The sequence below is a fragment of the Onychomys torridus genome, chromosome 7 (genome assembly GCF_903995425.1).
Source record: "Onychomys torridus chromosome 7, mOncTor1.1, whole genome shotgun sequence".
Lineage (NCBI taxonomy): Eukaryota > Metazoa > Chordata > Mammalia > Rodentia > Cricetidae > Onychomys > Onychomys torridus.
In genome coordinates this window covers 100,425,777-100,453,331 of record NC_050449.1, presented here as the reverse complement: position 1 = coordinate 100,453,331, position 27,555 = coordinate 100,425,777, and the positions used below count along the sequence as shown (strand labels likewise).

Genomic DNA, 27,555 nt, shown 5'->3' with positions numbered 1-27,555 from the left:
GTATAATCCAGGCTTTTGGAATAAATTATGCAGAAAACTCATCTATAATTAAACAAATCAAAAAACCATAGACAGGTGCAGGTTCACCCTCAGAGGGCATGGACAGCGTGGGCAGCCTGGACCCTGCAGAGGGACCAGAAAGGAAGGGAGGGGACTTGCACAGGAGTAGACACATGCCCAGAAGAGGCCAAAGCCTGCCGGGAGCAAGGGATTGAGACCCCTGGGGTCTGCCTCTGCGGGCCTTTCTTACCACACTTGGAGGCAGGTTTTGCCACCAAAACCCTACTGCCCCTGCCAGGCATCCTGCTTCAGCAGGGACTTGAGCTCAGCAGAGCAGCCATCATTTGTAAGAGCAAGGGGTGCACACTGGGGGTGGGACAGCGTGTGGAGCAGGAAGGCAGATGTTAGGACAGGGCTCAGCTGGAGCAGGCAAGGGTGTGAGGGAGCAGGCACAGCTGAAGCTTCCGGCTGCCAAGGGCATGGTGAACCAAGCTTGGCACTGGTAAAGGCCCCAGGTTTCTTGCCTCTCTCGTGACAGGCTGGCCAATTATTCTCCCAGCTTTGGGGGAGGCAACAATTTCAAATAAAGTGCTATTCAATTATTCTGATTATATTTCAATTGGCCTGCCACCTCCACCTCGTCTCCTTCACAGGCTTCGGAGAGAAAGAAAGACAGAGCAAGAGGGGAGTAGGAGACAGAAAGACAGACCAAAGATTCCTGAAGAGCCCCAGCCAGGCTGTTGTGGCCTGGGGGAGATAAGCTGGTATTTACAGTCCACTACTCCGTGATGGCCAGGAGAGGTACGCTTCCCCCAGTGGTATTCAAAGCTCTCTAAGAGCAGCTGTGAGCAACCTCCCCTCTCCTAAGCTCTAACCTACTACAGGTGGCAGAAAGTGCAAGGCTATCCTCAAGAATCGTGACATCCGCAGGGCTACCTCCCAAGGGCATCCTTTCTGACCATGTGTACAGATGATCGGTCATAACTGAATGCCTAGGTCCAGCCCTTGCTATTCCAAACTCTTAAGCCAGATGTGTGCTCTCGGGTTTTCCCATCTGGAAAATGAAGATTAAGCTGACTATCCTGTCCACCTCCCAGGCCCAAAGAGGAGGCAAGTGGAAGTTTGCCTCATATAAGGAAGGCTAATAAGGACAGCTATCTCTCACATAAACACCGGTCTTTCTGGCTGTAGGGCTGTCTTCCCATCATCCAGTCTCCCTCTGATGGGCGTCCAGGATGGCTACACTCTCCCGGTATCCTGTTTCTGAAAGTCTTGGGAAAGAGCAGGGACTGCCAGGTCCACTGAATCCCTCCTTCTGCTGGGCTCCAGCATTTCTCAAAGTTCAGCACTTGGGGAGGATCCTACCCCAATTTGATCATGGATGCCAAAGCTGGCAGAGGGCAACAGTCTAGTCAAAGTGACTCATTCTCCAGAGGTGGTCCAGGCCATCAAAGATGGTGAGACCAGAGATACACAGCCCTGGCTTCACACAGCGAGTGTGTCATGCCCTGGTGGGAAGGAGGCCTGAGCAAGGTGGGACTGTGCATGCTGGGCTGATTCATGGTGGTGTAAGGCCTCTCATCTGACACCCCCCCCTCCAAATTCACAAGCAGATAAACTGAGGTACAGGACTCAAAGGGGACTAGACACCAACAACCTATTTGTGACTCAAGGGGACCTTCAGAGTGAGAAATCCCAAGCTTCCTAGAGCTCCTCCCCTATCCCATGCAGCCCATTTGTCACGAGGGACTCACAGACCCTGGGAAGTTGGCAGAGGCTAGTACTGCCGATGCTGAATTAGTACAGATCTGCTGCTTCGTCTACTCATCTACGTGTGTCTTGGGACCCTGCCCAAATACTGCTCCTTAATGAGGTTATTAATTATGGGGCTGTCCCTTCCTTTTCTTTGCTGAAAAAGAACTTTTCCTTCTAATTGGTGCTTGGCTGGGAGGCAGCAAACTTGTGCCTTGGCCCTACCCCCACCCCTCCGCACACTAATGGTCTTTTGGCTTTAATTAGGGCACTGGGTCCACCCAATATTTACTCCTAACAGCCTGCTGGGGGTTGGGGAGGGAACAAAGGAATAAAGGCTGGAGCCAGGAAGTCTTGTCACTCAGAGCCAGGGGAGTCCAGGTGGCCCACTTGGCCCAGAGAGACATGGAGGAGATCCAGGGTCACAGAGCAAATACCACACACCCTATCTCACCACCAACGGCGAGGAAGCTGGTACGCAAGCAGGGAGCACTGTGAAGGGGTAAGGCTTCAGTCAGGGACAGAAAGGCTGGGAAAGAGATTTCCTGGTGGCAGTTAGGGACAGTGGGGAAGGTCTGAGTCTCATTTCTGCTTTCCTCAGGTTTTGATATGCAGGCATGACTTCCTCCTTCAGGACTCGATGGAGTATCCTAGTTAGACCGAGAAAGCCCTCAAGTAGACTGCTCTAGCATCCAGGGGAGCAAATTCCACTCAGTAATCCTGGCACCAGTGGGAGAGGGCCTGGAGAAGGCGGATGGAGGGCAGAGAAGGAAGAAAACGTGGTGTGGCAGAGTGGTCAGCACTGGCGAGGGTCCTGGCCCTGACAGGGCAGGCCAGGGAATGGCCTTAGTGGGTAGAGACCTTGAGGCCATCCTTCTTCCAACCTTTTCCATGTACCAGGCCATTCTCTATATGCCACATACAAATCTTAGTTTTCCTAATCAAACAGGAGTGCCCCAAGTTCCCCCAGACCACGCAAGGATTCATGTCTCAAGAGGTATGGACTGAAGTCTTTCCTGCCTACGGTCTCCTGCCAGGGACTACACTGCATTATCTAAATTAACCTCCACAGCAGCCGGACCACTATCGCCAATCCTCAGCGGGGGAAACTGAGGCAGAGAGCAACTGAGTGAAGTCCCTGAGGTTGCATGGCTCATGAAACCAATCGGGATGGCTTAGATCCCTCCCAAGGACACCGGTCTTGAATGTCCAGGGCTTAGATCCCTCCCGAGGACACTGGTCTTGAGTGTCCAGGGCTTAGATCCCTCCCGGGGACACCGGTCTTGAATGACCAGGGCTTAGATCCCTCCTGAATGACGAGCTGCTGATGTGATATGGCCACTTGGGTGCCTAGCGGGTCTCTGAATGGGCATGAAGTTAAGATTCTGTCCTTCCCTCTGGGGCCACTCCCCTCCCTCAGCCTCTTACCTCTGCCAATGGTCACCCCACTATTTAGGCCAAAGTTCTTGGGGTGACTAGGAACATGTTTTCTCTCACACCCATCTCACACCCACATCTAACTAGTGCAAATCCTCCTGGCTCCACCTTCACAGTGTGCCCCGCCCACCCCCACTAATCACCTTTCTGCCCCACTCCCAACTCCTACCCCAAGTCTGGCCGGGGCGGCCATCAGCCTCCCCCCCCCCCCCCCCCAACCAGCAGCAGCCAGCTCACTGGTTGCTAGCCTTTGCCTTGGTATCTCATCTCCCCACTTTCTTGATCACACCTAGCCGGGGTATCCTTTTGGAATAGTGTCCCCCCTGTCTACAACAAGCTTCATTATGGGCCCCAGAGGAAAAGCCAAAGCCCACCAGTAGCCACATCCTTCAGTGGCCTTGCTCAGTGTGGCTGAACACAGCCTTGCGCTCACAGCACATGCTGCGGAACACACCATTTCCTCAACCTAGAAGAGTCTCTCTCCAGTGGCTCACGGTCCTCTGTCCTACTCCAGGCCTCTGCATACACACCACCAGCTCAGTGAAGCCCACCTTAACTCCATTTTAAAATGCAATCTCTCCCCTAGCAGCAAGTGGTCTCCATTCCTCCTGGAGGGTCACTGTTTTAACTAGCCATTTTCTCCTCTGTAAATGCTTCTGCCTTGGGCTGTGAGCCCCGAGGATAGACATTCCAGATCTCTGGCCTGGAGGAACAGGCCCTTGACTGAGCAAATATACTTCCCCAGGGACCAGCTGACCTCTCAGGAATGCTGTTCCAGCCTGTGAGTGGCCAGCTCTAGGCACTCACAAATGAAGGCTGCCCCAGAACTAGCCCAGGAGGCCCTCCCTTCCCTTGGCTCCTCTCTGTATAAATTATTAAGGCTCATTTATGATGGGCCTGCCCAAGCCTGTGGCTTCCCTGCATAATTCATGGCTGTCTCAGAAGGGTGGTGTGCTGGCACAGACACTTCTTCCAGGAAGCAAGAAGAAAGTGCAGAGGAATAGCCCAGATGAGGAAGGACTGTCCTCCACCCTGTCACCCTGTCCCCGGTGAAGGCCACCCAGTGTCTTTCTTTACCTACCCTTTGGCCCATGGTGCCATGTCCACTTGAGTTCTGGTGCCCTAAGCCAAAGTATATGGGCTTCACGCAAGCACACATATTCTGCTGTCTGTGCCTCAGTTTCCCATCTGACAAGTTTGGGCCACACGAGTGGTTTTCAACAGCCCAGGCAGGAGACCTTTTATTTTCCAGCTGAATTCTGTGCAGAGCCCAGCGTCTTGTTTAGCTCCGTACTTTAGTTTCCCTGCACTATGCTGAGAAAGTCCTGGGGTGCGTGTGAGTGTGCGTGTGTGTGTGTGTGTGTGTGTGTGTGTCTGTGTGTGATTTAGAGCTCATAGCATAGGGTGGGGTCTGGACTCCTTTCCCGAGGTCCTGGAAAACACCAACAACTTCCCTGAGAGCTGAGGCTCATGAGTCCCAGGTGTCACTGTCTGTGACATCCTCAATCCCAAGCTGGGACTCAACAGTGAGCAAGACCCACGTATGAAGTTCCTGAGGCCTCAGGGCAGGCAGAGCAAAGGGCTTCAGCCACAGTTACAGGAGGTAGGTTATCTGTCAGAGGCTTCCTAGGCCCTCAGTCACCTGCACCAGGCACTGCATGCCCCCTCTTCTGGTACATTCCCTATAGTCAGGCTCCACCCAGACCCATTTCACAAACTGGTAAGCTAAGGTCCCTCAAATGGGCTCTTAGGAGGTCCCTATGGCCACCACCCTGTGTGCCTAGCCAGGTGCTGTGACTGAGTGAGTAGCCTAGCTGGTCTCAGAAGGTAAGAGCAGGTCAGTGACACCTGTAGAAGTCACCAAATAAGTTAGGGACAGCACATGTGTGATATCCTCCCATCCCTGCCCAACCAGTAGCTAAAGCCTCTGAGGGAGTGTCAGGACAGACCCCATCCACATTTCACCAACCATTCTGGTCAGATGCTGTGATTCACCAGTCCCATCTCCCCTCCTGTGTGTCCTCCCCTCCCCCAGTATGAGTCAATTCCTCACTGAGCTACAAATAGCTGTCCTCTGTTTGTCCTCAGAGTGGTTCGTGTCTTGAGGAGGACAGAGACCCCCTGAAGATCCTTTGTTCCTCCTTAGTTCCTAGGGCCCCTGAAGACCTTCAGACACCAAGGAGAACCCAGGCCAAGACTTCAGAGGCCAACCTATCAGGGACAGCTCTGGTCTCAGGCTTTGACCCTCCTCCATCTGGCCCAGTCATCTCTGACAGAAAGTCTTCCTGGATTACACACACACACACACACACACACACACACACACACACAGACACAGACACACACATACACACACACAGACACACACAGACACACACACAGACACACACAGACACACACACACACACACACACACAGACACACAGACACACACACACAGACACACACACACAGACACAGACACACACAGACACACACACAGACACACACACACAGACACACACACACAGACACACACACAGACACACACACAGACACACACACACACAGACACACACACACACACAGACACACACACACAAAGTCTCACCTTAAATTGAGACTGTAGCCTGGGTCTATAATCATCCTTTTTGTGGAGCATAGCTTAGAGCCAGGCAAAGAAGTCTTTAGGGAAGATTTGGGGACAGAGTTTTCCTAAACTGGAATCTGGTCTGTCCTCCTCCCTCTGCAGTGTGAGGAAAGCTGCAGTAGGGGGCTGGGAGAGAGGCTTCACCCTCAGCAAACACCCGAGAAAACACACAGGAAATAGGGGTGTAAAGCACCCACTGTGTGTTAGGTGTACTTTGTGGTTGCTACCAAGATTAACTGCCAGGTGCAAACCAATTCATGCTCACTTCACAGACAGACACTGAGGCTTGCAGAGGTGGGGCAACTTGCCCAAGACTGTGCAGTTTGTTCAACCTGACTTTGAACCTGGTAAAGTCTGGCCTCCGAGTTGTGGCCTAGCCCTGAGACTACAGGCCTCCCTACCTTCAAAGTGGATTTCAACAGCCAAAATTAGGGAAAGGGAGCAAGTAAATGCCGTCCTTCCTTGATGACCATTTCCATCCCTGCAGAAGAGATTCCATTGCCTCCTCAAGCCACACCAAAGCTGGGTGCAATGGAGAAGTCATTTCCTCCCATCCCAGCAGAAGTGTGGGGCTATGGAGTGCTGTCTCCATAGGGTAGCGCTTGCCCTCCAAATCCCACACCAGGAGCCTGAGCCAGGTGGGAGCAGAAGACCCACTTCCTCTGCGATTTGCTTCCTTATAGTGACCGACTTGTGCAAGTAAGCCAAGCCACCAGCAAGAGCACACAACCTGCCAGCCAGTTAGTGACTTGGGAGCTCAGTGGGAGTCTCCCTTTGCAGGCTTCACAGCTGCAAAGAGGTAGGGGCTTCATACGGGTCACCCTCCTCTGGTATCTGTAAGGAGTGACCAGGCAGAGAGGAATCACTTCGCCTGATGAACCCATACTGTCCCCTCAGGGTTGACTCAAGGACAGGCAAGAAGGTGAACCAGCAGGACTCAATCCTGGCAAAATCATCTGCAGGTATCTCCATCCTTCTGCAGACTCCAAGCTAGCATTTTCATTCACCATCCACCCACCCACCCACCCACCTGCCCATCCATCCATCCATCCATCCATCCATCCATCCATCCATCCATCCGGACAGTGAGCCCCTGCTGTGGGCACAGGGAAGGACTCTGGTGAACAATGCAGGCCCGCCCCTGAGAACTTCAAGCAAGACAGGAAGACATCTGAGCGTGATTGGGTGGGCCTGATGAGTGGAGGGAAGAGGAGCCTCGTAAGCCTGAGGGACAATGCATGGTTAGGAGTCTGACCTGAGCCTGGGTCAGGCTGGCATAGTTCCACTGAGCTGGAGGGCAGTCCACACAAAGGGCATAGCCTTGCAAAGCTGAGAGTGAGCTCTGCACAGAGTGATGCTCCATGAGCACCCACCCACTATTCATGGCACCAAAGCAGGCTGCTCCCTCACAGAAGCTGCAGAAGTCCAACCCTCAGTACATGGAAAGCACTCAAGTGCTGGGTGGTAAGGGTGGCAGGCTCCTAACAATGAGGTATTAGGAAACAGAGGTAAGTAAAGAGTGGTAAAGCAGGAGTCATGAAGCAGGACTCTACTCAACTCCTGGTATCCAACCTAGGCAGGTAGTAGACTAGCCAGGACCTCTCTCCAGACAGAGATGCTCGGTACTCTGTGCATACCGGGAAGCTAGGTCCTCTGAGTTGGGAAGAAGGGAGAACAGACTGGCAGCTAAGGACTACATGTCTAAGGACTCTGTTCTAGCCAGTCAGTCCACAGAACACAAACACAACTAGGCCCTGCTTTTGAACCTGTTAGCCCATGCTCTTTTATGTTTGTTTGTTTGTTTGTTTTTCAAGACAGGGTTTGTCTGTGTAGCTCTGGCTGTCCTAGAACTCACTCTGTAGACCAAGTTGGTCTTAAACTCACAGAGATCTGCCTGCCTCTGCCTCCCGAGTGCTGGGATTAAAGGCGTACACCACCATCACCGGGTGGGCTCATGCATTTCAACATATATATATATATTATAACTAGTGTCCTTGTTCCCGAGGTGGAGGTAGTAGGTACTGAGGCCGGGTCCCAGTAGCAGTGGCTGGCTTCGGATTTTGTACATAGTTGAGGATGATGAACTTCTGAGTCTCCCCTACCTCCAGAATGCTGGGGTTACAAGCCTGTGCCACTGTGCACAGTTTAGGTGGTACTGGGACTTGAACTCAGAACCCTGCACATGCTGGACAAGCACTCTACCAACTGAGCTACATTCCCAGCTCAAGGCTAAGCATATTTATCCTCTACGCCCTTTACCCTGCTGCCCCACCATCAGACCCTCTTACTGACAGAAGGGCCCACAAGGCTTTTATCATTTCCAGTATTTTTTTTGTACTCTCTGGTGCTCTAGGCAAATCCCCTCTGTGGGCTTCTGGGGATCTACAGCTATATCAAGAAGGGGCTTGATCCTGGGCAGCAGTGGAGCATGCCTTTAATCCAAGCACTTGGGAGACAAGGCAGGCGGATCTCTGTGAGTTCAAGGCCAGCCTGGTCTACAGAGTAAGATCCACAGAGAAACCCTATCTCAAAAAACAAAAAAAAAGGGGGGGGGCTTCATGGATCATCCAGAGGCCCCACTTCCCATGGCACCTCCAGGATGGTGGCCAGGCAGAGAGGAGCTCCATGCCATTAAAACATCAACTGTTGAGAACAGGACTAAATGGCCGATAGAAACACGTCTAGTCCCCTTTAAGGAGACAGTCACTAAAGGAGCAAATGACAGGAGTCGGACCCTGGTCCCTCGGCCCCTCTCCACCCCAGCCCTTGTCCCTGTAGAGTTTCTAACACTCAGTAGGTCTGCACATCAAGGACAACAAAAACCAAAGCTGCAGGCCCCTCCAGATGGGCACATGGAGTCTCCACCTTGCTTCATTTTAGAGTAATGGCCTCATCTGTACGCCACCAGTCTGGAAATCACCTGTGAAATATATTTCTCCCAGCACTAGCTCAGGAACCATGTAAATCACTCGATTTAATGGCCTCTGGGATTGTTCCCTGCCACCCACTTCCCAGAAGCTCTGTGCTAGGAAACTGGGGCTGTGGGGCAGCAGGCCAGCGGCCCCAGTCATACGGTCTGGCTTCCTAAGGCATTCATGGCACTGAGAAGCACTGCCTAAGGGGGTAACAGTATCTAAGAGCAAGGAAGGAGAAAGAGATAAGCCTGCCAAGGGGGTTCAGCACCTGGGGCTGGAGCCAAATACAAGGCACACGTCTCTCAGATTCTACCCTTGTTTGCTGCCTGGCCCCCAAACAATGGCTTATCTTCAGTGGAAGGTGGGTCCATGTGACCTTCCAGAGCCTCCATGACCCCAACTGAGGAGAGTTCAGGGCCACTGGAATGGCCAGAGACAATCGATGGCTTGGAGTATGATGGATGTCCACATTCTCTGGATATTCCATGATGCACGGGCCATTCAGGGGTATCATCTGTTCAGCTACACTCACATGTCCTCCTCACTGTCCATCCTCCCCACACACTGTGAGCTCCTGAGGCAGGGACCCAGTTAGCTCAACACAGTGACGGTGTGGGGAGTGGGCTTCAACGGGGAAGGCAGTTGGGGGAGGGTCTAGATGTTCAACAGGGCAGGTTGGGCAAGCATCACTGTAGAACAGGGTGGAGGGAGCTGGACAGCCATCTCAAGAGGCCAGGACACCCCTTAGGAAGTAAGTAGGGATTTGGGAACAGCAGGACCTCTCACCGTGGTCAGGGAACCCCCTGGAGCCAGTCCACCATCCCCCTCACCCTTGTCAAGCAGACCGGGTATTTACTTTCCTATCTCTCTCCCAGGCCACAGTTCCCCACCTCGGCTAACCTGCAGGGCTCTAGTTCTGGTCTGGGGATGAGGCTCAGTTGGCAGGGTGTTGGTCTAGCATGTATGAAGCCCTGGGTTTGGTCCCCAGCGCCACAACAGCCTGGTGTCATGGTACATGCGTGTAATCCCAGCACTTGGATCTGGAAGCAGGAGAATCTGGAGGTCATTCTTAGCTACACAGTGAATCTGAAATCTGAAGCCAGCCTGGGCTACCTCGTCTCTAAATAAACAAATAAAAAGTGAAAATGCTGATGCCCTACCTCCACATTAAATGCTGCAGTCCTATGGGTCTCTGGCCCCTCTCCACCCTCAGGGAAGCCACTGCAACAACATTGCTGGAAGATAGGGAAACAAACTGTACCCCAGCAGCAGCCGAAGCAGCCACCAGGAGGCCCCATCCCAAACCACGGATAAGCTTTAGCTCCCATAGACATGACCGATTTGGCCCTGGGAACACCTGTGCAGATCATGAGCTGCTTGCTCTGCAAACATTTACTGAGCACTTGAGAGGCACGATCCAGGAGCTGTAGATGGTGGCCCTGGACACACAGTCCTGATGGACACATATGTGAAGAAGGGGGTATTGAAATATCCTAGAATGTCCATGACCCTCGAGGGGAGATATGGGAGGCTTCAGAGGACAATGACGCCTCACCAAGCTCTAAGAAACAAGCAAACAGTAGCTGGACAACAGGTGGGTTTGCTTGAGGCTGACTGAACCCTCTGAAGCTCTTCCCAACTGTCCCCATCTCCATAGTAGGTGGAAGGCAGTATCTGGTACCCTAGTGGGCAGAGATCCTCTCCGCTGCTACCCCAGCCCATCACCGTGTCTACCAGAAGACAGTGGGTACCAGTGAACACCAGCTTACGATGCGGGACATGAACGACAGATATACAGATGGGGTGACAGAGGAGGAGTTTCACCAGATGCAGGGTTATTGCTCTGAAAGGGCCTGGGTATTATGAGGCCCCTGAGGCTCAGAGGGGAAGACAGGGGGTTTGTGCAGACTCTCACAGTCAGCCGGGCAGGGCTGAGGCTGAAGTGGGACAGGAGGTATCTGGAGAAAGGGGCAGAGGGGATTCCTGAGATGCTCATGCCCAAGTCCTTGGTGTTTCTGGGCCTTCCTGACTAATATAAACAATTGGATGTGCGGCTTCACTTGCTGCAAGTCTCCCTGCCTGCCTGATATTGGCTGCACCTGGGGCAGAGGGACCACAGAAAGGTAGAGATGGGCGTGGGAAATAAGGAATGAGCCTTAACTGTTCTTCCTCTCTATTCCACACATGCACACTGGACACAATACCACCAGCTTCCAGCAGGTGTCAGAAATAGGTGGGGAATCACGGGAGGCCTGTAGTGGACAGAAGGACTCTTGGCTGTGCCCAGGAGAGGTCATATCCTTCCCTTTCTAGACCCCAAGCAGCTCCAGAAGGCCATACCCTCACGTGACAGGTGGAGATTAATGACCAGAGGGGTACCACCCTAACCCAGGAGCCAGAAAGAGCCCAGGGTCCCCAACTCGGACCAAGGACTGGTTCAATGAAGAGCCCAGAGAGAAATGGGGAGGTAGGTACCAGATCATGGGAACACAGCTGTTTTAGAGTATGGATTTTATCATTCACCAGGACAGCCAATCAAGGATACCCCAGGCTTCTCGCAGTGCTCAGGCACAAATACAGTCCCATTATAGACACAAGTATAGCCCTTCCTGAAGCTGCCCTTCCTCTAAGATGAGGAGGAAGTCTCACAGACAGTACCCAGTGCAATCTTGGTCTTCCCCATGACCAGGGCCATGGGATAGTTATGGTAGCCCATTAAGACAGGCCAGCTGCTTGGCTCCTGCTGCCCAGAACAGCTTGCCCTTGCCTTGACAGAGAAACAGAAGCGGTCTGAATAGCCTCCTCCAGGCCATGACTGGCCAACATCACCTTGCACAGCATATCATCTTGATGAGTTGGGGATCTAGTCTATGCCTCAACTGCTAGAAAGCTCAAGTGCCATCTCTTAGTAGGATTCAGTTTCTCCACCTATACCCCACAGGAGTTAAACTGGACAAGCTAGCACACCAATGTCACTGACCCACAGCTCTACTGTAGGTGGAAGCAGAGCTGTTCTACTGGGTCCTCTCATTTCTGAGATGCCTCCATCTCCAGGGCTGCCCCAGGTCCAGAGAGAAAGGCCCCATGACAAACCTACCAAGGTTTTCATCAGAGAGGGTCAGTCCTTGCAGATGGCCATGTATGATGAGACAGCACGGGTGTTATAGTGGTACCTCAAATATCCTGGGCTAGAGGCTTCCTGGAGCTACACGGTCAGTGTCTGAGTGCTTGGTTCTGAGTGCAGAATGGGAACCTGACCTACCACTTGCTGTCTGTGAGACAACAGCATCACTTGGCCTTACGGAGAGCCTCCTTTTCTCTTGTGTGTGAAAGAGGGTATATGTGAACTGGCCTCCATGGACAGCATGTACGAAACACACTACCAGGGCCCAGCTCTGAGAAGCTGATGATGTGGGTCAATAATTACTCTCTTGCCTTGAGGACTATGTCCCCCTTTCCTCTCATTCCCTCCTCTCTGCTTTCCTAGCTCCCATCTCCCCTCGTCTAACCCTGAAGCAGCCACTGTCTCGCTCCCGTCCATCAAGCCAGCTTTCTTACTAACAGAACCCAAGCCTGCAGAATCTCCACCTCCAGCCCCAAGGTGACCCCATCCTCAGCTCAAGGGTAAATTCTGATTAGCCTGAACCAATCGCAGTGCGCCTTCTCCATTGCCAGCGATTGGTTTAGAGTGGACATGTGACCCAGTGCTAGCCAATGAAGTGGAAGGGGAAGTAGGCTAGGGGCTTCTAGGCAAGGGTTCCTCTCTTAAGAGAAACCTACAGGAACAATCTCCTGTTCTATACATAAAGTCTGCGTCTGATGTGATGCCTGGAGCTGTGGCAGCCATCTTGTTGTCGGTAGGGAAGTTGACCAAAATAGTCTGCCATATCCAAAATAAGGCCAGCCTGGCAGAACACAGCAGAAGACTTGGTTCTCACTGACAGTTTATGCTTCTCAACCTCTGACTCCCTCATTCTGGGGTCGCCAAGGTGTACACAGGAGCAGCCTTGTTTCCTCATCTCCATAGACACATGTCCCACAGACTCAGTGTCCAGGGCGGTGACAGTCAGCACAATCCCTCCTACTCCACAGGCCCCATAGAGTAGCCCAGCATTGGCCCAGGTGTAGGATTGTAAGGAGAGACACACAAAGTGGAAGGAACAGAAGGACATCATTCAGGAAGGCTCCTCACCCTACACTGGGGCCCAGAAGACCAACCTGGTAAAGAAGTCTGGGTGAAGCCAGGAGTCAGGGAGGCCAGGGAGTCTACAAGACCTGCCTGTGGCTCTACCTGGCTGAAGAACAAGTATTCCCAGGGCCAGTGGCAGCCCAGGCAAAGATCTGAATTCCAGGCTGGAGTGTATGTCATAGCTAATCCCCGTAAAGCAACATGGAGGAGAGGGACGGGTCCCAGGGAAGAAGGGGGGCCCATCCAGCCCCTTGCTCACAGAGAGGACGGAGAAAGGGCCTTCGGTGAAGGCTCTGCATGGAAGGCAGCGGTTCTGCCTTCACATTTCTAATAACTGAAGTTGGGGGCAGGGCCCAAGTGGGGCGCTTTGTTGTTTGTTTGTTGGAGCTGATGGCAGCACCAAGCCTGACCTTTAAGGCTTCAAATGCAGCATTTCAGGCAGCGCCAGCGGGAGAACGCAGTTGCGGAAGGAAGCTATCAAGACTGAAATGCCACGTCAGGCTGGAAACTCTAGGCGGAAGGTGGGGGGGACTTCTACCTGTCTGAGGAGCACACCCATCCCTCAGTACCCACCCTCCTGCTTAGTGGTGAAGATGTCCTTCCCAAGGAGACCCAGAAAACTTGGGTGACTCTGAAACAGCACAGGGGACACTGGTATCAAGGTCTGCCCCCATTCCCACCCCCCAATCAGGAAGTGGAGTATCACACTACAAAGGCACTCTGCTTTAAGTTCACCCAAGCAGCCCCCCAACTGCTCTCTCACCCCAGGCCACAGATATGGCTATTTAAGACAAATGATTCCATGTCCCAGCACACAGATGGCCGCATGGGAAATCTCCCTGCAAGCTGCATGCACTGAGCCCTAGCCCACAACATCAATGTGGTGTCTGGAGGCTCACGTTCCTCTCCTGGGGCCTCTGTTTCCTTGCATATGAGATCAGGACATGTGGCTCTCCTGGAGCTTCTGTGGCGGTGTCCCTCAGGAGTCCAGGAAGTACACAAGGCCCACCGTGCCCCATTGGTTTTGCCCAGGTTCCTTGACCCTTCAAAAACACTCCCTGCCCAACAGGCTCCTGAGCCTGTTGTAGGCGTCTCTGCCCTTCCTTAAACTTCTCAAAGTGCCCAGAACCTTAGGCCATCCTGCCTCCCAACACACAGACTTTGAAAATGCCTATAAAGCTAAACCTATGGTTTTCTCAGACATCAGCCCCAAGGGCCAGTGCCGCAATGTGGGGTACCAGGACAGCCAATCTCATACAGATTCAGCACCCAAAAATCATCCTTGAATCTCACTGGAGACACCGAATGGTCTGAATCTCACTGGCGCACACAGGGTTAACAGGTCAGACGTTTTGTGGTGACTGCTGACTGCATGGGCATCTTGCATTGGGCGGGGACCCCAGGACCTGCTGAGGATGTTCCTTGTCCTTCACTGTGCAAATGAGAAGTGTGTAGAGAGGGAAACCCACCAGCCCAAGGTCATACAGCAGAAGTCTTCCAGTTTGCCTGGCCTCCTCCATGTGACCCCCACAGACTTTCTCCACACCAGAGCTGCTTGCAAGGCCACTCCGCTTCCCGAAGTCCTCACAGAGCTCCTTAGAGTCCCCAGTCCTCCAGTGAGTCTAGAACCATTCATTACAGAAACCCGAATCCCAAGGACACAGCCTCTGTGGGTTTCCTTCGCAGACTGTCATTCTGCCAGTTGGTAGCTGATCAAACTTTCTAGCTCAGCCTTAACTCAGGCTGTTCCTGACATAAGAGTTTGCAAAACACGGGTCTTCACAAGCAGGAGGCTTTGTTTCTCACTGCCAGCATGCGCCCACCAAGTTCTGGCATTCACATCAAAGGCAGGTACAGAAGGTGGGTACTGCAAGCACATTCTGGCTGCTGAGATAAACTGTCATGTGTTTGCACTACACACACACACACAGACATAGAGGCACACGAATACACGCCCACATTTGAGTTCATACGTGCCTGTGTACATATACCTGCACTGTGCATACATACAAACATGTATACACATATACACCTACACTTGTGCATACAAACACCATGCTAGCACAAATACGCCTAGGCACACACCTACTCACAGGCACATGAGTAGATGTGTAAACAAGTATGACGTACATCCAATACATGCGCAAAGCCGTACATGAACACACAGGTGCTACCCATATGCACTCAGGTCAAGGTAAGGGCCCAGTAGTACAACAGGAAAGCCCCAGAAGCCATAACTGGGCCCAGGTACCTATAGGACCTAACTGAATAGTGGATGCCATAGGTAAGGGGACAGGTGCACTCAGGGCAGGCACAGCTATACTTGAGCATCCTTCTAGATGTAGGGCCTGGAAGTCGGTCTATCCCTCATGATCCATGCCGTCTGGACTCTAGGAGGTAGCACAGAGGCTTCCAAACCCAGAGAAGCCTAGTAGGTACCCAAGGTCATGAAGCTGCTGGGGTGTGTGTGTGTGACACTCTCAGAGGCACACTAAGAGGGCACTGCTCAGAAAGGACTGACCATCTATTGAGAAAGGAATGTACCATGGTGGAAGCAAGGAGCCTATGACCTAAGGGAATGGAAGGGACAATGATGGGGTGGGGTCTCCTTCCCTATTCCCTTTGTTTGATGGGGAGAGATGGTTAACAACCAATAGGAAAGATTTGCTCTTCTTCTTCTCTGCTAAACAATTAGGCTAATCAGAGCCCAAAGTGGGTCAGTCAGAAGCCAAGAGGCTTCAAGGTACCCAAGGTACTAGGCCCAGACAACCTCATGCACACAGAGAGCAGGCAGGCAGGGGGTAGGTCCCACCTCATCCCTGCTAGAATGGAGTGTGGAGAAGAGCTGGAAGGCAGATCCCCACTCTTGTCTTCTTGGAGGGCTGGAATGTCAGAGTAGAAGATCTCAGAAGAGAGGAAACTGAGGCCCATTGGGAAAGGAGCTCTGTCCAAGGTCACTGGAGAAGGCTGGGCTGGGTTTGCTCTTGACAGAGGCACCTCAGCCCAAGGAAAGAATCCGCTGTCCCCACACACAGCTGAGCAGGGTCTCCTAGTACATGAGGCTAGGCTCCAATCAGGCTCAGTCACCAGCACCAGCAGGGGACAAAGAATCAAACAAGACCAGATAGGTAAGGAAGTACGTGGGGCCATAGGGAACAGCAGGACCAGGATAGGGGACAGGATCAGTGGTGAGGACAACTACATGAACCACCTGAGTCTTACAGGGGCAGGGCAGGACCTGTCGGCGCAAAGTCACACTCAATCTGTGTGCATCCAAAGGACAGAACTCTTGATTCCTTAAGGACGTCCCAAGAAACCTGTAGGGGACTGCAGAAGCCTTTACAGGCATTTCAGTCTCAGTGCTCAGTGGTCATCTGTACTGACACTTTCCACACCCCTGAGGTCCTTAGTGACACCAACGCAGAAGGCTCTTTAGGTTCCAGAGGATGAGAGAAAAAGGGAAGGTAAAAAAAAAAATTAAAAAGAAAGAAAAAAAAAAAAAGAGCACAAACCACACATACACTTCCCTTTGGGAATACGATTATTGATTCTGTAGCTTCTTGTTTAGACAGTGGGCACCAGGAAAAATAAAACTGACATGAAGGGAATCTCCTCAGCAAGTTGCAGGCTTGTCTGTGATAGGAAACTCCTCACCATCACCTCGGGGACTTAGGCACCAGTGCCTCTCCCAGGCCTAGGGTCCAATCACTGGAAGACACAGATCAAAGGTTCCCAGGCAATTCTGGAATGAGTTGGAAGCTAGAAGTGAGAAAGGCCCTTTCTCAGAAAGAGACCATTCCCATCCCATAGACAATGCTACCCTGCAGGGTCCAGGACTACCAGCCTTGACTCCTAAACCTGCAGGCAACCTCTGAATAGCAACAGGCCCTTAAGAACCTAGGGCCTTCTGCCCTAACCCCACATGGTCTCAAGCACCCGGAAGGTCGGAGTCGTCTTCTGAAATTCTGTGGGCCTGGCAAAAATAGCTGAGAGGCTCCAGCTTCATATACACATTACAACCCAGGCTCTACCCCACCCTCTGACCTTTCTTTCCAGAATCATAATAGAATGTGGAAATGGAGGCACCGCCCCCCCCAACACACACACACACACACACACACACACACACACACACACACACACACACTGATGCTCAGTGCCCTGCCTGGCAGGCTTTGCCACACTTACAGCACCAGGACAAGGGCAGATCTGGGTTGTGGGGACATTCTATGATGGCCAGTGCACACAAGGAGGGTGGCATGTGCACACAGGAGGGGGACTGGCAGGGCAGCCTTGGCCAAGGATGGCCCCTCAGGCTTGAGACCCAAAAGAGAAAAATGGAACAAAGCAGGCAAGGTCACGGAGGGGGAGGGGCTGTCACCACCTCCCGCATGTTCAGCCTTTTCTTTCACTGTCTTCCTACAGGCTTGAGATTTGAGCTCCTCTCCCCACTTCCTGGAGCCCCGTCCAGATGTCCCCAGACCCCTGGCAGGAAGGGTACATTTCTGACTGAACCATCCTCTCTCAGTCCTTATGGGAAATGTGGGCTTCGGGCAGGCCCTGCCATCTCTCTGGGTCTCAGTACCCCAGTCTAGGGGGAGGCCATGACAGGAGTTCTGAGGACAAGCTGGTAACAGAGGTGACAGCCCTCTTGGGCTGAGTGAGGGGAGTCCACAGTCACCCCTGCCCCATCCTCCACCACCAATCACCAACGATGGTTGGATGGGAGTGGGGGGCAAGCAGAGACAAGGAAGAAATAGCTTTGGGTATGGTAGCCTATGACTTTAACCCCTGTGCGCGGAGGCCACACTGGTCTACATAAGGAGACCTTGTCTCAATAAATTTAAAAAAATAAATGAATAATTTTTTTTTAAAAGAAAGCAGTTAGCCCGGTGTGGGGGGCAATGTGAAATGATAGGCAGCCGAGGTCCCACAGCCATGGCTTGTGAACTTGATGCAGATATGAATAGTCACTGCCCTGATGCCCAGGAGGGCTGTTCCTGCCCACTGGTGGCTGCCCTTCTCCCATTGATTTTCCCTACTAGGCTCTTAAGATTATCTTATTTCAGCAGGAGAAATCAAGGCAAGGTCATCTCAAAAGAGAACATCAGGTCTAGAGACCAAAATGGAGCGTGCGAGGCTTACATTGACACCCAGCATGCCTCCAAACTGTGTCCTCCAAGAAGCTGGCAGTGTCCACTGCAGACATTTGGGGTGCTAAGAGCTGGTAGTGTCTCTCCATGCTCAGCAGGAGAGAGAAGTGAAGGGCTCACTTGATTTACCTGTGGCTCAGTTTCATTTTGGTGTCTCTCCTTGGGGACATGTGTGTGGTGGAAATCTGGAAGAAGACCAGCCCCTCAAACTATAAAGGTACCCATTTAAAAGTGGGCTTCCTTCCTTCCCAGGAGGTGAGCCTGACATATTTGGCCAGGAGGAACAGTCTAATAAAAGTAGGGTGTAAGCTGGGCGGTGGTGGCGCAATGCCTTTAATCCCAGCATTTGGGAGGCAGAGCCAGGCGGATCTCTGTGAGTTCGAGGCCAGCCTAGTCTACAGAGCTAGTCTTGGACAGGCTCCAAAGCTATAGAAAAACCCTGTCTTGAAACACCAAAAAAAAAAAGGGGGGGTTGTAGAGGGCACAGCATCCCAAGGTCTCCCTCAGATCCTCAGCACCAGGAGAGGTGCAGGCACCTGGCAGTGCCGCATTCTACTGACAGCGGCAGCAGGCCTGGAAGCCTCACCCCTCCCTCCTGCGAAAGCGGTGCAGGTTGTTGGAAAGACAGGGGACCCGCACATGTAATGTTGCCTCCCACCAATAGGGAGAGCCACAGGGAGGTAGAGACCCACTCTGAGGCCCAGACAGACACGCGTCACCCACCATTAACCACAGCTAGACTGACGCATGCCCTACCATGAGCACTGTTCCCCATTTGTCCACTCAGAAGAGAAGCACTTATGGACTCTAACGGACATTAATTTGGGGGTACAAACCCCTCAGGGCCCTTCACTGCTCCTCACCCATGCTGGAGAAGGAAGGCACCAAACCTACCCATCACTAGAACAGAGCTGGGTTACGAGGTGCAGCCAGGCAGGTGGTTCAGCTGGGCACTCCGTACAGGACTTAACCAGCACTCCACTGAGCAGGGGAGAGTGAAGCCCAGGGATACCACAGAACAGGTACAGGGACCCAACAGAGAGGACAGAAAGGCAGGCAGGCCAGGGTGGGCACAGACTGATGGCAGGATAAATAAGGAGGTGAGGAGAAGGAGAGAGAGAGAGAGAGAGAGAGAGAGAGAGAGAGAGAGCGAGAGAGAGAGAGAGCGAGCCAAAGCTGGAGTGTGGGGGCAACAAGGAGGGTCAGAAATGCATCAAGGCTGTTAGTAGCAATGACTGACTCTCAACCAGCGGCACTGGCTGGCCTGACCCCCGGGGTGGGCATACGTGGGAACAGAAGGAAGGCAGGTAAAAGGGAGTGTGTGCTGTTCTAGGGCTCTACCCTCCAAGACACGAGAGTATACACACACCCAGGCATGACACACGTATCTGAAACCCCGATTCACATCCAGGTGGGGTGACCAAGGCCCCTCTTCCTAAAACCAAAGTCCCGTCCCCCCTCCCACGGCAACTCCTCTGCCCTTTGCAATCTAATGGCTTGGTACATTTCACCCGATGGCAGACAGCCACACTGCCAGCGCGATAGCCGCCACCAGATCCTAAGCCCACGTTTGATTACAGCCAAGCAGTTTGAGAAGCTGGGCCCCTTCCCACAGCTCCATACCCTGGAGGGTATTCTTAATCATTGAGGGCCCTCCCCACAGAAGGCTCATTCCGTGTTACCCCAGTGCCATGGGGCTGAGCATCCTACTTAGTTAGCGTCTTGAGGATCCACCTGTATCAGTGTCCTCTGAGGCCGGCCACTCTGAGATACCACCCAGCCCTGAGCAGCCCCACAGAGCCCGGTAGCCCCAGCGGCAGCCTCAGCCTTTTATGTCAGTTTAACAAAAGCCCTAACTCAGAAGCAGCACAGTCACTGGGAGGGTCCACAGAGTCCCCTTCCTCCTCCAAGGACCAACAGCTATCTGCATCCACGGGACCAGGGCGGCTGAAGGGCGCTGCCTGTCATGGCAAATCTGCTTTGATGTCACACATTCGTCACCTCCTCCCAGACCCCAAAGCTCCACAGCCCCTGTTCCATCCCCTATTTCCGTCCCCTAGTTATTATGGTCTGTAAGCCATGTCCCAAACCCTTGAATTAACTCTAACTACATCAGTGAGAGACGGGTGTCCAGCTGGAAATGTGTGGCTGTAGTCACACCCTCCTCAGCATCTTCTGGCTGAGGACAGAGGGACAGGTGTGCACTCTGCTCAGGGTTTTACATCGTCCTAGGGGGGACTCAGGAAGGCCCAGCAGCCAGTGCACGCTGCAGGGAAGCGGGGAGAGGTCAGAAGAGGTAGAAAGAAATGACTACTTAAACCTTCACTTGAGGAGCTGGGAAACAGCTAGGGAAAAAAAACAAAACAACAACAACAACAACAAAAAAAAAAAACCAACAAAAAAACTGTGGCTTGGCTTTGAGGGAAAAAAGAACAATAAAAAAATGCTTTGCTCTTTTTAAACACTAGCTTCAATCCGGTTTCATGGCAGTAAATGAAAGACAATAACACAACCCACCAACCCTCGAACTTCCCTGCACTCCCCCATCCACTGTGAAAAATCCAGACAGCTGACAGAGGACACGTCCTGGCGGCACCTGTAATTTGCCAAGTGATCACCCGCCTGAGCACGGCCAGGCTGTGTGAGGAGAACGATGACAGCCAAGAGGACAGACAGACAGACTGAGAGCGGTGCTTCATTGAGTTTGGTTCTCCTTCATCTAGGAGAACCTACCAGCTGAAGTAGGCAGGTTCAGTGGCAGAACCAGGGGCTCCGACCCAAGGGCAGACCGCTCTTATGACGTAGACTAATCACTCTCTTTCTGGGGCCAGACCCTGCCTCTCATGCCCAAACCTGGGCCAGGACACTCGTGAAGGAGTCCAGGGACAGGTGGCCCCTCAGAGCAGAGGACAGAATACAGAAGCACGGTGTTGCCATGCTCCAAAGGGGTGTCTGGACACTGGCATATGGCTGGGGCATGGTGTCAAGAAACAGATGTTGTCCTACAGGCCACATGCAGAATATCCACTCCCTATCTAGACACATCTGCCCGACTTTGCCAGTTCCTGGGGAAGGTGAGGAGGCTCGGATGGACCATAAGCACCAGCAGAAGCTGGCAGAACCTGGAAATGCTATTACCCTGTTAGTAGCAGGAGTGACAGTGTCCGCCATCAGGGCCAGCTAGGGGTCCTCCCCATCATTCACATTCTGACCCAACCCCAGCACCTTCACCTCCTTATTGAGCTCTCCAGGGACGCCCTCTCAGGTGGGTGGCCAGGAACAGGTGACGTGGACCACAGCAAGAAGGTGCTGGCAACCTCTGCATCCAGCACCCCCCCCACACACACACCAAAGGAAAAGGCCCAAGAAGGCAGGTGTGGATGTCTGACCCCACGTCTGACTCTAAAGCGCCAGGTTTCCATCAGGGATAGAACACAGGGCAGATGCGTGGCTCCAAGACTACCGGGGAAGGGTCTCTGGCCATTCTCTGACCAACCCCAAGATCATCTATGACCAGGACAGTGGCAGGAGTATCAGCTAACAGACTCGAACCTCCTAGCCCCATCCCTGGGCTTGAAGATTTTTTTTTGCTCTGTCCCGTTGGGGGTGGGGGCGGTCTATGGGAAGCAGGGGCACCGCAAGGAAGTTTCGCGACGCAGCCAGAAGCTCCGGGACCCTGGCTGCCAGCCCACGGGGGATTGTAGCCGCCACCCTCAGTTGCAACATGCCCTGACACCCGGCGCGACGAGGGCCAGACGCGGGCTGAGGGGCGCAGAGGAGCGCGGGGCTCCGCGGGGTCCCGCGACTGGCCGAGGCCACTTACGTGTGCTGCTGGGGGAAGCTGTAGGCAGAGGCGCCGGGGGCGGTGAGCAGCGGTAAAAGCAGCAGTGGCGGCAGGAATAGCAGGAGCGGGCGTGCGGGCCCGGACGCTGGGCCCCGGGGGTCAGGGAAAGGCCGGGGGCCACGGCCGGGCCAGGGGCGCGCGCTCCGCACCGGGCCGGGCCAAGAAGCGCCGCAGGTCCGAGCCGGCACCGCCATGTTTCCATTCAAGATGCGGCGCCGCGGGGAGGGGGGGGGACGGCGGCGGCGGCGGCGGCGGGATGGAGGGGGGGGCGCGGGCGGCGGGCTGCAGGAGGCAAGCCGGCCTCTTCTCCTCCTCCTTCTCCGCGCGGGGCCTCCGGGGCTGCACTGGCCGCAGCGCCTCTGCGGGCTGCGCGCAACGATCTCCCCGCCGCGCTGGCTCCGAGCGCTTTGAGCGCCTGGCCCGGGACCTGCGCTCAAATAGCGGCCGCCGCCAACCTGCCGGCGCCGCCCTCCCCTGTCGCTCCCTCCCTCTCTCTCGTCGGCCGGCCCGCCTCCGCGCGCCCCCGCCGCGGCCACGCGCCCGCCTGTGCCCGCGCGCCCCTCGTCCCCGTTCACCCCCCGAGCCTGCCCTGCTGGCTCGTGCAACCGATCCAAGTCCGGGCTCGCGCGAGTCCTGCATCCCAGCCGCTGTCCGAGCGCCCAGTGTACGTCCCCGTCTCCCACCCCCCACCCCCCCAATTCAGACCAGCTAACAATCCTCTGCCCTGTGAGTGGGAACTGTCCTAGGCAGTCGTACATGCGACTCTCCTGGGGCTCGACCTTCAACAGGCTTAAGGCCTGGAGTCACAGGTTTAATGGTGGAATGGCAGGCTTCCGCAGACTAGAGAGGAGGGTGGCAGTTGCTGTCCCACCCACAGTAGCTCAAGCTGCCTAGATTTCTGCAGGGAATAGGGGGATAGGGGGCTTTACACTTCCAGCCCTTGGTAGAGAGGAAAAAAAAAGAATTTTGGTTCTTCTAGTTCCTTGGAAGGGAGTTTGGGTGGCCGGATACCTCTGCTCTTGCTTTGCTCTACTTTACCGCCAAGGCGATGTGTGCAGGGGAGCCCAAACTTCGGCTCCCTGGACTCGCACAGCCTCTGGTCAGACTAGTCTAGAGCCAGGGAACTCACCCCAGCACAATCCATTCATTTCCTTCCGTCCTAGTGATCCCTGACACTTTCCTGCTGTAGTTACAAGGACAAGGTTTGTGTAACATTCAGTTCCTCAGCTTGTGGGTCACCTTCTCAGAGTCTGCCTTTTTCTTAGGAACACTCTCTCTAGGTCGGTGTGATTTCCAGGAGGTGGTGAGAACGGAGTGAATGGCCTGGTAGCAGAAGCCCTCACCGTTGGGCAGAGCAGCTCAGGGAAGTGGGCTCTTGAGCCCCATGTTGCCCCCCCACACATGGGGCCCCACGCTGATGAGAATGTTCCCTGACAGCCTGACACAGGGCTGGACCCCTTTAGCAGTAACTGCGCACAGATTCTGCCAAACGTGAAGCTAATGGGTTCTTAACTGCTAGGTATAGCTCAGTTCAGAGATGCCCAGGGACTCTTGTCTCATGCCTGGGTAGGTCACCTATCATCTGTTCGTAGAGAACAGTGGCCCCTGGACTGAGGGGTACAGAGGTGATAGAGACTCAGGACCACTTTTACTTCATTTTCTACCCTGCTGTGGACGTCCCATCTTTGCCCTGCTTCTATAAGTTAGGGCTTGACAAAAGGGTGGCTTCCTCTTTTCTGAGGGAAATTTCAGGGGCCAGGTTGACAATATACTGAAAATCATGAGGCCCCGTCAATGATATCAAAGGGGGCTAGAGGTCCTGGGCTCCACCCAGTTCCTGGGACCTGATGGACAGTAAGGACCTAGTGAACTCTGGGAGGCTGCATCAGGTCAGCTCTAGGGAGACGAGCAGAGGCCTCACTGAGCCAGATGTGTGACTGTGTCAAATACCCACTGCTCCCTGTCCGCAGCTCTGGGCAGGGCAGTTCCTCCACCAAGCTGGATGAAGAGAGTGTCCTGCACTGGAGTCAGGAAGCCTGGGCTAAGCATCCCCCTCCTGCTGACACCTGTCTCTGACATCTGTATCCCTCACGTGCAGGGAGGACTGACTGGCCTGAGATGTCTTCCCACACTCACTTGCTGGACAAATAACTGTTCAGCCCAAAAGATGCAACTCCTTTTGGGTTTCCTGCACAGGGTGGGTATTTTCCCAAGGCAGACTCTGCACTGTCCTGACACATGTCAGGGACAGCCTGCTTGACCTTTGATACTAAGATGGCAGTGCTATGCTCAGAGAGAACCCAGGCCGTCAAGCACCTGGGGCCAGTCAATTCGGCAGTGAGCACTGGAGGTTGGGTATTTCAGGCTCAGCCTCCGCAGATGTGCACCTAATTGAGGCCGCTGGCGCCGAGGGAAAGGCGGGAGATTTTGGTTGACAGGCCGTTAAAGGAAGACAAATAAGGAGGGGAGGTAATTAAGAGTAAATGGGTAGTAAGAGTTTACACATTCCAACTTCGGAGGCCTACAATATCCTCAGCCTCCTGGCAGCTGGCTCCAGCCACAGGTTAAGATCTGGGGAGGAGAAATCGTGACTTACCAGAGAATAAGTTGTCCATAGCAGGCAGATGGGTTCGGCAGGAAATGCCTGGCACCACCCACCTGACCAAGGTGACTGTCCTGCCAGGTGTGGGGCGGCAGGGGCATGTAACATTGCAGTCAGCAGAAAGGAACCAATTCTTGACAGGGACCTGGCAGGAGCCATCTCACATCCAAGCCTACAGGGGAGTGGGGGGAGGGGGGGTTCAGGCCAGTATCCAGAGGGACTGACAGATCTTTATGGAGAACCTACTACGTGTCAAGGAGACCCTAGGCTCAGCCATACCACCCAAGGGAAGAGGAAGCCTATCAGGAATATTTACATACCAAGGCAGCATGATTCCTACCCCAGACGACCTCACTTCAAGCACCTCCCCTCAAGCCTACAGGCTGGACAGCAACCTGTTAGTGAAAACCCCTGCCTAGTGGCTTTGCTCCTGCAGTTTCTTCTCCCTGGAGACATGCTCTCTTACCTCTCCCATTTGGACCCAGGATATTCAAGAGCCGTCAAACCGCTTATACCAGGAAGTGCTCCTAGAACAGTCCTCCACAACTGGACAGGCCTCCCCATCTCTCCTGCTTCCTCTTCGGTCACACATGCATGGTGGCTTCTGCCTTGGCGGTCTGAAACACGCCTATACTCTACTCTCGTCAAGTTGGGACCTAAAGTTCCCCAGTTCCTGTCACACTCTCCAGGTCCTGTATAGACTGCGGCCATTTGGGAGAGCAAAGAACTTTTGGCATAAAGAACCCAACAGGTGGCACATTACGGAGCCTGGAGTTATGCTCAGGAAGTGTTGTCTGACCCAGGAGTGAGGTGGATCAACCTCGGCAACAGGCATTGTGGATTACATAGGCAAATCTACTCTGCCTGTGTCTTCATCCACCTAGTGCCAAGCATGAGCTCTCATCTGGCAACACTGGTTTCAAAACCCAAAGCATGTAATATCCTTAGGGCAAGACTCAGCATTTAGCAAGTGCTTAACGAAGGAAGACACAGGATTCGTACATCCCCTACACCAAAGCACATGGAAGCTTCCTAGAAAAGGAGGAGAGGTTCCAGCTCAGCCTTGCAAGTCCAGCAGGGATGTGCTCCCCCAAATGCCCAAGTCTAAGCACGGTGCAGATGAACTGTAACCTCCATGTGTAACCAGAAGAGGGCTCCACTCTGGCTGCTTAGAGAATCCTTCCAGCTGGGATGGATCATCTGAGACTTGAAGGATCACTTGAGCCCAGGAGTTCAGGGCTAACCTGGACGACATAGTGAGATTCTGAACCAAAATATAAACAAAACTTGATCAAAACCAAAAGCAAAACAATCTTTGAGTCTCCTCAGTGAAATGGCTAACGTTCGCTGTAATAGATAGTGGGAGGCGGAATGTAATCCTTTCATCTGCAAAATCCCGGGCTACAGACCATCAGAGCCTACAGTATCTTCTAAGACAGAAGGGGAAAATGAGGTCCAGAGAGGGGAAGTCTGGAGATGGCGTTACTATCCCAGATCTGTCTCCCATGAGGAAGAAGAGGACCGGTCATACCTCAGACCTGACTTTGATGTGCTCATCCTGGCCTCTGGAAGCAGAGGGGACAACAGTCCCAGTCTGGAGCCCATGGGAGAGCAAGAACTTTTTATACTGCCATGGCAGCTGCCTACTTAGATTGCCATTATCACAGGGGTCACTGGACTCAGATCACCTGCTCTAGTGGAGGATACTAGTTAATGAGGTAGATCCTAGTTTCTATAAGAGGCTTGAGCCATGGTTCCTGGGAACTCCTTGCTTAGTAGGGGAACATGACACATAGGATAGATATGATAAATACCTCAAACATGCATGATGAGTAAAAAAAAAAAAAAGCACATGATCAAAGAGGGCATTTGATTTCTCAGTTCTGTGAGGCCCCAGCCGTCAGGAAAGGCCTCCTAAAGGGGAGGAGCCCGGAAGTGGCACAAAGGGACAGGAAGGAACTTGGGTGGCTGTGTGATGGAGCACAAAAGAGTATTGCTGCTGCAGGAAGGGCTGAGGTAGTGGGCTGGACCTTTCTCCAGGGTAAGTATGTGTGTAGAACCAAGAGTGAGTGCCTGACAGAGGCTGGAAGATGGACAGACAGTGTGGTCTCCTGGACAGCACGGGGTGAATATGATAAGATGTCAAGGCAGGCTGTTTACCATTGTACAAGGGCTCCAGGACCCTAGGTAGCCTCATCCATAAAGAAGGGAAGTAAAAATATGTCACTCACCATGTGAGCGTAGGGAAGAAGTGTCTACAGCGCTTCAGCTGCTGGTAGCTGGGTTTCTCCTAGCTCAGGTTCTGCACAGACAGAAACGGCTACACAGCCAGAGAGCGCCTGTCTTGGCTACAGCAGGTGTTCCTCGGTGAGATCTGTAAACAGAAAGATCTAAGGCCGGGACTAGATGTGGGTGTGGCTCAGTGATACAGTGTTTCTTTGCCTTTCATACACAAGGCCCTGAGTTCAACCTCCACACCTGAGAGAGAGAGAGAGAAAGAGAGACAGAGAGAGAGAGACAGAGACAGAGACAGAGAGAGAGAGAGACAGAGAGACAGAGAGGCTGTGTTTGGGTTCTGTCCTCTATGCTTCCTACTGGGGCCTTTTGGGTTTGAGTCCTTAGGACATTGACCAAAATGTCTGCCCAGTGTGGGAAGGGCCCTTGGCTCCATTGCTGGGTCCCACTGCTGTGGTGGAAATACCCAGATGCTGATCTTGTTCCCTTTCCTCAGACCTTCATCCCGCTCTGGCAGGAGAAAATGAGGACAAATAAAAGAGAGAAATTGTCCCCTCAGCAGAGCATTAGGTGTCTGAACGGTTTTCGAATAAATAAAAGTCTCCTCAGAGCCCCTGGCCAGGGCTGACAGCAGCTCTAACTCTCCACAAGATGTGTTTTTCTGCCTCCAGGTGGAAGTGAAGGGTGTCGATGGTAGGCTAAGTCAGGCTTTGACAAAGGCAGCCTTTTATCACAGCCTAACACCCCATCAGTGCCTTCACCCAGTGGCCACAGCAAATTGTCCCCTCTGCTAGCTGCT

The 27,555-nt window shown here is 53.3% G+C and overlaps 1 protein-coding gene across 2 annotated transcripts in view; it reads right to left on the bottom strand.

Annotated features, from left to right (window-relative positions):
• Cacna2d2 (calcium voltage-gated channel auxiliary subunit alpha2delta 2) overlaps positions 1–22,423 on the bottom strand; it is a 125,298-nt gene extending 102,875 nt beyond the window's left edge. For both annotated transcript variants that reach the window (XM_036193230.1, XM_036193231.1), the window contains exon 1: positions 21,899–22,423. In XM_036193230.1, coding sequence (XP_036049123.1) covers positions 21,899–22,113 — 215 coding nt within the window. In that variant the 5' untranslated portion in view covers positions 22,114–22,423. The remainder of the gene's footprint in view (positions 1–21,898) is intronic.
• Positions 22,424–27,555: the final 5,132 nt, after the last annotated feature.